This window comes from Opisthocomus hoazin, chromosome Z, assembly GCF_030867145.1.
Source record: "Opisthocomus hoazin isolate bOpiHoa1 chromosome Z, bOpiHoa1.hap1, whole genome shotgun sequence".
Classification (NCBI taxonomy): Eukaryota; Metazoa; Chordata; class Aves; order Opisthocomiformes; family Opisthocomidae; genus Opisthocomus; species Opisthocomus hoazin.
Window position 1 is genome coordinate 47354265 of NC_134454.1, and position 10662 is coordinate 47364926.

At 38.5% G+C, this 10662-nt stretch overlaps 1 protein-coding gene across 1 annotated transcript; it reads left to right on the top strand.

The window, feature by feature from the left end:
- The first annotated feature begins 1655 nt into the window (after nt 1–1655).
- LOC142365766 (protein FAM240B-like) lies at nt 1656–4454 on the top strand. Its single transcript, XM_075447241.1, has 2 exons — nt 1656–1801; nt 4322–4454. Exons 1-2 carry the CDS (start codon nt 1656–1658, stop codon nt 4452–4454), a joined length of 279 nt encoding a protein of 92 aa, XP_075303356.1.
- Nucleotides 4455–10662: the final 6208 nt, after the last annotated feature.

The following is a 10662-nucleotide window of genomic DNA, read 5'->3' on the forward strand; positions in this document are numbered from 1 at the left end:
CTTTAAGATACTGCTCTTCTCTGTTGAAAAAATACTGCATCTGGAAGTAGCAGAGGTTTTTCTTTTTGTTAAGCAAGTTTTTCAGTTTGGTCAGACTTAGTCCAAGTTTGGCAAAATTATTCGTTATCTATCTTTCTAAAAAACAGATTTGTGAAAATGATGTCAAATTTAAAATATTCAATCTAGGAAGATGCCAAGATCTTACTTATGCACCCTTTTAAAACTTCAGGAGTTTAAAACACAGTGTTTGATAGGAAGACCTTACACAAGTCTGCCTTCATTTTGTTGCATGTGACTGTCCTTGTCTTTTTCTCTGATCTTTCGCTTACAACATTGCACAGATCAAAGGTTTCCTCAGACTGGCCTACATTAGCACAGCCTTCATAGTATTTATCAATGATAGTTCATAACATATGACATTGTCGTAGTTTAGTATGAAGCAGACTTTTAGCTATGAAGCAAACTTTCAGCTATGAAGCAGACTCACAAGTACATCTCAGGGTCTATGGGACATTAATTCACCAGCATTACAGAGTGGACAGTTGGCAACAGTATCTAGCGACAGCAGAATATAGCTGAACACAACGAAGCAAAGGGATTTCATATGAACCCTCAAATAAGAGCTTTGATCCAGTCACAGAAAACTCAGGAGATTTTTTTCTTTCTTGCATCCTTCCACTTACTGGAGGGGCTTAGTGGAGCAGACTGATACATGAAATCCTGCTTCACACCTGAGACAGAAGTCTAACTGGTTGTTGGTACCTTATTTAACAGCAAAGCAACATCTGGCCAGCAACAAATATAGTATATGATGCAATTTTTGTGATTATTTCCTTTGGGAATAAACAATAGAACTTAACTTTTAAAAGTACCATTAAGATCTGATAACCAATGCATATTTGGTAATATCAGCAAGTATCTCAGACATGCTGAGAATTTTAAAATCATCCATGTTTGAATAATATGCATTTAGCAAGGAGAAATTCACCTCATTTCTGTCTTTTTTCTCATTTATTGGAACTCGTCTCTATATTTTAACAAGCTCTACTTTTAACAGTATTTAAGACTGAGTTTTGATAAATTAAATAACAAGGCCATAACAAGCTCCCTAGGGCTTTGCACTCCATGTGCTTCAACTTTAGATCCATAATTTCCCTGCATATTTTGTGCTTGATATCATTTGGAGTAGTAAAAGGAATCATTTCAGAGCAACATATTTCCAGTGGATAATAACAACCTATGATCTTTTTTAAAACTACAGGAGGCAGAAAAAGCGAAAGCCCTTCACAATATCTCCTCTGAACTTCCGTGATGATGGCACTATATTTGAAAGTATTTTTTTCAAGTTCTTCCAAAGCCACTTAAAATCTCACACATATTGAGGCCTCCACAATATTTCAGGCAACTGTGCCATCAGTAGTCATTACTCAGTAACAAAAATATAGATATACCATTTAACTATCACCCCAGGCCTGTTTCAATGCCTTATATTGTGCTTCAAGGCAGAGGAAGTATTAGTTACCTGTTCTTCTCAGGTGACATAACTTGATTTTCAAAGCACTTCATGAGGAAAAAATTGCAAGGGACTAAGCAACACAGTATCTGCCTCAGGTTAGGCTCCTGTCTGCTCTGACCTGCAAATTGCTTTTCAGAAAATGAGCAAGCATACCAACTTTAGACATCACCAGATGGGTGGTCAAGATGCAGAAGAGCTGAAGAACTTCTGGGAAAAAGTCATCCAAGAGCAAACTAAGCAACGAGAAGGTGAAGAGTCTAGGTTAAGTAAAAGCGCCTTGAACAAGTAAGTGGTATTTTTCTCTTTTGCACAGACAGCAAGGCATGTCATCACGTGCTTTAAAATAAGGTAACCTGTTATTGTACTGCTTTATTCATAGCACAGATTGTGTTCTGGATCTTTGGCACTTTTCCTTTCACAGCTGTTTGTCTCATATTTCCATGGCTCTTCTGCATGGAAACTCAGACACCCCTTACCCCTGAACCTCATGAGCATTCTTCAAAGGCCTTGGAGCATAGCCATGTAAAAATAAAACACTTTGGCACTATGGCTTGTGACAGCCAGAAAATATCAGTATTTTTACCTGGAACTGGTACAGCTACAAAAATGAATAAATTAGTATTACATTAAAGGGACAGGCAAACCACATAATTAATGTGTAGCATAAACAAATCCGCAGCATCTTTATCATGTTTAACAAGCCCTTTACATCATATCAGCCCAAAGATAGAAATGGTACAATCAGATTTTCCTGTCCCATGAAACACATTTCATAAGCATTCCTACTATAAAACAGTTAGAAAATAAGGCTATTCAATTTTGTTTTTCCCAAAAATGGTATAAAACAACAGGCACTGACTAGAAAGAGCTGTGCCTGTGGTTTAGACACTCTGCACAAGTGTGGCAGACTGCTTCAAATACTTGCTCAACCTGTTGCACCTCGGAAGTTCGAACCAGGATCTCCCACACACTAAATGAATCCCCTGACTAATAACGGATAGAGAAAGAGGATGAAAAATACCTGTGTCCCTTGTGTTTTTCTGATGGGCTTTCCTCCTGAAGTCGACAAAGGTTTTCCTGCGTAAGCTTTCCTCAGAACTGGGACATTCACATAAATTAGTTTTACTTCAATGAGCTGGAATGTAGTGTAAAGGGCTTTTGCTTTAAAAATATTCCAAGTACTCTGACCCTAATGCCCAAGGAGGAAGCTACTATCATCATCTTAAAGATAAGGAAATCAAGATCTGGGCAGGCCTTGTATCCCAACAAAGTCACATGTAGACAGTCCTGCCCCCAGTATCCTACTCCGGCTAGTCAGTAATATTCCCAAACCTGAATCAGCAAGCTACTGGAGAGAAAACTTGTGTAATAAAATCAAGGAAGGTGTTCAGCTGTACTGGAAACTTTTCTCATGCTATCTTCACAAAAAAATACGGCAACAAGACATCGCAAACCAATTGCATTTAGAGGGGTAGATAATATTTTTAACTTCACAAAGTTAAAAATGCTAAAAGCTTTTATAAGCCTTTCTCTGAATAGAAAAAAAATGTGCAGCAAAAGAGCTTTGAATGTGTCTTAACTTACATATTCAATATGTCTTAACTAACTGTTCACAACTGAAATAGACTCAATAAAGTTTCTTCAAGGTCACTTCACCAAAGCCCCAGTTGTTCACAAAGTGTTCTCGAACTTGAAAAAAAGACGCTTTTGGAGGTAATAGACTCTGTCATTACAAAATCTATAGGTCCACTACCTCATGTAAGTGGCAGCCGGGATAATTATACGGCTCTAAGGATAGGCAAGTGTTCCCTCTGTGACACACAGGACACTAGCTGACAAGGAACACGAGTGCTTCAATGGCAAATTTTACTAATTGCTCCAGTTTTTTGAGGCTTAACTGTATGCACAAGAGAATAGTGAGGACAAGACAGGGTAGACCAAATGAGAAAAGTTTAAAACACAATCTGAAATCAAACTCAGAAGCCAGACTAACCAAGTATCCATGTGAAACTGCTACTGCTGAGTTATTCTCATATGAAATCATTGGCTGCTGTTCTTTTTAGCACACCAAATGTAATATAAAAACCCATATATTCCATGATACATTTGGCATTATCATATGATATCCAATCCTATAGCATTGCTGGGTCAGGTGTTTCATAACACCATTTCCTTTGGAAAATGACCCAGCCAACAATATCTTGCAGTGGTCCCTAGTGATTTCCTCTTCTGTCTGTACTATACTTGTGTCTTGAAGCTATGTGGCTTCTCTTGCATCTGACATCAATTCCTTTCACTAAACACATACAAGGTCTGCAGAGTTTTTGGGTACCAAATGGTTGCCTTTTCTTTTTTTCTTTTTTTTTGTTCAGAGTAAATCCAAGTGGACATATTTAAAATTCTTCTTGCTCTTCTCCACAGCATTTTACAGTAAACTTGAGGGTTGGGGGGCGTAATTGTATTTTTTAATTTATACATTGAATGACCTTACTGGATAGACTGCACTTCTGTGTGTCTTTGAGAATACCCTAGAGGAAAAACCAGAGCTCTTCACACTGACAGTGTTTCAGCAGTTGTTTGACTCATTAGGAATCCAGCAATGTCAACTACTGATAGCATCAGCGCTATCCCTTTCTCCCCTGCATTCCCAATCTAGCAAGCTAGAGAGATGTGTACATGGTAAATAAATACGGGACAAGTGCTACGGTGATGAAAGAGAGGAAGGCTTCGACCCTGCTGAAAAGCCCTGGATACATTTGAAGGATTTGGCTCAGCACTTGCTAAGCGCTTGTCCTCTCTTTGCAGGCTCCGCCACGAATGGACTCTGCGTCTGGAAGGCCGAGCAAGGCAGATCCAGGCACAGATGAAAATGCAGAAAGGACAGATGATGCTGCTGTCCATCGAGGCTCTTCCCTTACCAGATAAAACAGTTGCTTAACGTTACTGTGAAAACACAGAAAGCATTGGGCCTGACTCTGACTTTCTGCGAGCACCTATAAACCAGCAGTTACACTGCTGAACAAGTGAAAGTTCAGAATCTGGCCCTTTTCCAGACTATTTACCAGACACACTAACAAAGTCCTACTGAAATTCAGTGTAAAAATAAGGCCACAGTATGTAATCTTGAAAAAAATGTAAAGGGATAGATGAGAAAGAGAAACAGACACCTTTAATCCTCCATGATGTATTATTACTGCTATGCAGCAGGACTTTGTTATGTAACTCTGCATTTTCAAGTGACAAACACATAATTCTAGGAAAGAGGATCGCTTGTTTAATAGGAATAATACCTTCAGATGGCTGCATGCAAAATTGCACATTTCCATTTACAGAGCTCACAGAGTGTGGTTTAATGCAGATATAAGCTGTTCTGCCTGTCTTGATGAGCTACAGTGAAGGGAGTTAAGGATTAGTCTGCTCAGCTGGACAGAAGGAGAAACATATTCTTTAATGGAATCAGGAAAAAATAGAATTAGTTTTTCTGATCAACATGTAAGAAAATTTACAGATCTTAACCATTACATGAACAGAGGACAGGATTTTGATTTCTGTGGGGTAGGTAAGAAAAGGACTACTGAGGTTATTATGAACCAGTCTGAGAAATGTCAGAGCAAGTGAGTATGAAAGAGAGTTTGAAATAGAAGGCAGCAAATCAGTTCATCATGACAGCACAGGAATGCTTTGCCAGGTATCACTTGCCATACCTGGTGTGCACTAATCCAGACACTTGCTGCATTTCATCTTCTTCTAGGTCAGGTGAAATACAGGGAGGAATAACTAAACACAGGGTAATAATACTGTGCTATGTTTACCTTTATGTCTCTGTATCTAAATACCGTATCTTTTGGAAGAAAACATTTACTTATTATCTCTTCAATTAATTTCTTCAATATGCAAGAGAAGAGCCCTAAGTCTAAACAACTATTTTTCTCTAACAAGATTGAGCCAGAAGGAATTTTACCTTGCATCTTTGTTTAGACTGAAGAAGTAGATACGGATATAAGTGATAAATTTCAAAACAAAACAAAAATTAAACAATTTTGACATCACAGAAATGCTTTTTTTATCCTTGTAAAACATTTCATTAAAACACACAAGTTTACAGAATATTCCCACTTTTACCTAGTGACATTCTCCCACAGAAAAAAACATGTTATCACAAAAATGTTTTTATTCCACAAAGAATTAAATAATCCTTTATATATAATGTTCTTTGGTTATTGAAATGTTTATTCAATAAAATGTTCTTTGGTAATTTAAAACTGAACAGAATGCAGAATCAATCTCTTTTCATCTAACCCAACCCAAAAAGCAATTGTTTCTCCCAGTGTTTTTTTTTCTATTGGAAAAGCAATGCTGAAAAATAATAAAGTTGTAGCTGCTTTTGTCTTTGCAGAATGGTCTTGGTCTTCTGTGTTTATTTATTTCCCACTATCCTCTAAAAAGTTCTTTTGTTGCCACCCAAGTTAAACATTATCTCTGGCAAAGAAGAAGAAACATAACCTGAACCTGCTGCCACTTGCATAAAAAATGTAGTAGCTCACTGCTCTGTAGCAGTAGCTCAGGAACATAGACAGGGCCCACTGAAATGGAGAAATGCCAGATTCCCCACTTCTGAAAACAGATCTGCTAGATTTTCTAACTTAAGCACTACTTTACGGTGTTGTAATGCCACCTACATCAGTGCAGCTTACTCTACTCCATGCCATCATGACAAGAGAAGATCCAAGATAAGCTGGTCTAATAAACATTTATTGTTCTTTTACATTTAATGTCTACATTTTTATTTATTAGGAACACGTTTATGACCATATACTTGACTGTTTATGAAGTTACATAAGACACAGGAAAAAGACCATACAATAAGATGCAATCCAGACACAGCAACTTTCAGCACTCCCCAGAGAGTACCCAAAAACCACCTTAGGTCCCCAAGCAGTAGCTTGTCCATCAGAAGCTCTGAGGAGGTTGAGGGATGTGTGAAATCACTTCCTCTACAAGCAGGCAGCATCATATTGACTACACGCCAGAGAAGTGTTGTGGGCACTGTTCATCTTTGCGAGTATATGGAATCCATTTTAGTCGTGAATGGATTTCTGGCACATCCACTGCAGTGCAGAACATGTGTATCACAAGTGTGAAAGACTAAAATCCTCCTGCTCTTAGTCAAAACCACCTCTTTGCTAGTTGTTAAAGTGCATAGACATTAGTCATGCTTACCTGTTCTAACGTATATTTTACAGGACAGCAGCATCCTGGCACCTCCATGATACTGAACACCAAATGATTTCTGTTCCCATATGTGAGTGTTCATCCATTTTTCACTGCTACTGCACATACAGCCAGACTGCAAACGCAAGCAAGTACTAGAAATAATAAAGGCTAGCGGCCGGATGTAGCCAGATATGCTGCTTGCAAATTGCAAAGCTGAAGGCAGACTGTAAGGTGATGGGTAGTGTTTTGTCATTTCGCTTTAGTTACTGAATTGGTGAAATTCAAGCCTGAAATTAGGCATTTCAGACACGCCTGAAAATGTCAAACATGACTCTCATTTTAAAAAGCCAGCAAAAAAAAGTCAGTTCAAGTTAAATTGTTCTATTCAAAAAAATCTGTCTCATTCGTGTACACTGCCCCCATTGATAAGGCAGGACATCCAGTAAGCATAAACTGTTGGCAGATTAGACCCCTTCAACTGAACACAGCATTTTTTTCCTCCCTTGTCCCTAGTTCCTCCCCCTTTCCAATGGAGAAAAAAAAAAAGATTCAAACAAAAATTTTTATTACGATAGCTATATTAAGAAAGTTGGACTAGTTATTTGAGAAGAAAAACTAATTACCCATGTATTTTTTCCTTGTTTATTAATTTGCTTAATAGAAAAAGAACTGGAATTAAATGTCAGTTAGTCCGCATAATCAGTACCACCCTGAGCCCGCACTAGCAAGGTGTTACCATATCTCACATCTGCATATAAGGCAGTTCATCCTTGCCTAAACCAGTAAAGAACAACTAAAACTGTACAGGACAGGTCAGAAACTCATGTTTTTGGTCATGGGACTTCAAGCGTATGTTGTACAATGCAATAGGATCATATCTATGAGGTAATACACTTAAGGTGGCATATTGATGTCAGCTGCAGAACACCCACTTAGCATGCCCAAATTTATATGCATGGCAGATAATGTGAGCACATGCTACTCTCCTTCACATGATTACTCCTCAAATGTTGCATCTGATCCGGGAACCAGTGACTAATGCTTGAGAGACAGCAAGGACTACTTTCTTTAACTGTCTCTGAGCTGCAGCCAGTTGCTGAAGTCCAGCTTACTCACATGAAGGCAGCCAAAAAGGGTGACTATAAAACACATTGAGCTACAGTCTGACTTCATTCGGACACCATACAGAAGCACTCACACAATCAGTTACAGATAGGACATGTTTGAATAAGCAGCAACTCAACACCTGTCAGCTGCTGCACTTGACTTAGGACTTAAATTCAGAGCAGGAAAGCCTTTTTTTATGAGAAACCCTTGATTGTCTGCACTTACCACACACTGATCTGGATCACAGAACAAACTTACAGCACGAAAACCAGATTTCTTTCAGAGGAAACGAAACCAGACCAGAAGCCGTACACCCAGCACACACCAAAGGACCCTAGCCTGTAAGGGTCTGAGACAAGCACGAGCTCTCCAGACAGTTTTAAGACACCACCATAGTGGGGACATTCGGTCCAACTAACTGAACTAGATTCAGTCTGATGTAAACCCCTGAACTATGTTTAGTCCAACGTAGGAATCTCAGCAGCAGCCACTTTGATCTACTGAGCTGCTGGTAATGTGCTGAGTCACTTGCTAATGTAGATGAGTATAACCCAACCAAAACAACAGAGATGGGATCAAAGCACATTAATATGCTTCACGTAGATCTAAAGGTGGGCCTTAGCAGACACAACGACTGAGCTCAGGAATGATAATTTAATTATACAGCTATGCAGATGTGGTAGCACGCATAACTATGCATAGCTTGGTCAACTGACCTACTGGAGCTGTATGTGTTGGAACAGAGTCTACCCACAGTACAATAAAACTTACCGTAGATCTGGCTTCTGGAACCATAAAACAGCTACGTGTGGTTCAGTTCTACAGTTAAATGATGGGAATATGAGGATAATTACCAACTTCCTTGCCCAAATGTTCCTCCTGATTACAAACTGGCTGTGTCCTAAGGGATGCTGTTCTCTAACTTGCCTATTAAACAGCACTTGACTGGGGCTGCTCTGCCACAGTGTGAATAAGGAACAGTAAATCACATTAAAAATACTTGCGGATTGAAAAGGGCATCTGTAGATAAATGAGGATGAAAGAAAGAGTAGTTCTAGAAAATTTTATACTTCCTGAGGACACTTCCCTTCATGAATTAAGCATTACTACACTATTTATTTCTTGCACAGAAGGACAGGAGTTATACATGGTGTTATGTATTTAAGGCAAAATTGCACACCACAATTCAGCAGTCAGGACTGACAACACAAAGATCTGCTTGTTGCTCCTATTTTCCATCTAATTCAGCTGTGTGTATTTATCTGTGTGTTATTTAGTTGACGGAGTTTTAAACATATTTCAAGCTAAGGTGGACACAAAGCTGTGAAAATTTCAGCCCTAAAAATGACAGTCTGACAAATAGACTCAAAAAGGGCTGTATTACCAGGGAAGATAAATTTTACAATAGGTTCACAGAATCACAGAATGGTAGGGGTTGGAAGGGACCTCTGTGGGTCATCTAGTCCAACCCTCCTGCCGAAGCAGGGTCACCTACAGTTGGTTGTAGAGGACCTTGTCCAGGCGGGTCTTGAATATCTCCAGAGAAGGAGACTCCACAACCTCCCTGGGCAGCCTGTTGCAGTGCTCCGTCACGCTCAGAGTGAAGAAATTCTTCCTCATGTATGTGTTGCTATGTGCTACCACTATAATTAAGTGTAGTTTTCTCAGATGACATTCCTTAAATGAAATAACAATTTCCCACTAGTAACTATTGAAATGTGAGAGACTATTGGCCTAATCCTTACCTGGTATTCAGTGGCAGTTTTCAGCCTCACTGGGTCTACTCACAATGGTATAACTTCAGAGGTTCACAATCAGGGTCACTATTTTTCTATTAGCAGACAGCAGCAGCAGCAGGGAGAGTTATAATTTCAAACAACTGAATAAATAAAATAATAATCTGACAAAAATCAAGAAAGGGGGGGAACATGCAGTAGCAGATCTGAAAGATAATATTTAGTTTAGCTATTTTGGCCAATTCTTTCAAGAATAGCCCCTTTGTGTTTGTTTTCTACTATGATTGTACTGCATATCCAACGTAAACTTTGATGCCATTTAATCAGAACCGTCACTTCCCAATATGTTTCAACTATTCACTCTTAGGGAACAGTTCAAAAAATAGACTTAATAGTGGAAAGTTCTTGATTCTATTAGATTTAGTATCTAACACAGAGGAAACATATCTGCAAAATACTGATACAAAAAGCTCAGTCTGTATTGTCTGTTTGCAAATAGGCAGCAGAAAATTATGTTTTCAAAGAGATTTTGCTGTAGTTTATGTTATTTTTCTCCCTCTAATGTGCTATTCTAGTTAACAATTGCATCGCTGTTGTTAGAGTTTCAGGTTTCAGTATAGCCTATGAGTCTAATCAGGCAAGGAAAACGCAACATTACTGGAGTGGACAACAGTGTTATTTGAGACAAACCTTTTGAAAAAGTATATGTGTTTGGCCTGATGTCTTAATTTTAGTTTGTTCAGTGTGGTGATAATTCCACTGCAGCTCCTCTCACAGAAATTTATTCCGTGAGATTTGTATCAGTGCTTTTATATGAATTCTAATAAGTGAACAAACACACACAATCGTTCATTTTTACGTATAAAAAGTTCCAAATAACAATGCTGTCTCATTAATTACTGGATATTGTTGCAGGAGAGTTCTTCTTAGAGTATAGTTAATGATACAGTCCTAGCTAATGAATTGGTACTTCACAGCTTTTGGATAGTACACAAGTTTACTGATTCTGTTTATACTGCCACAATCATTAAATATGCATTTGTAATAACAAGACTAACAGTCACTGAAAATAAGCCCTACAAGAAGTAA

Excerpts from the sequence above, each read along its gene's own strand:
- LOC142365766 (XM_075447241.1), top strand. The coding sequence starts at position 1,656 with ATGAGCAAGCATACCAACTTTAGACATCACCAGATGGGTGGTCAAGAT. Across the intron at positions 1,802-4,321 it reads AGTAAAAGCGCCTTGAACAA|GCTCCGCCACGAATGGACTC; the intron begins GTAAGTGGTATT and ends CTCTCTTTGCAG.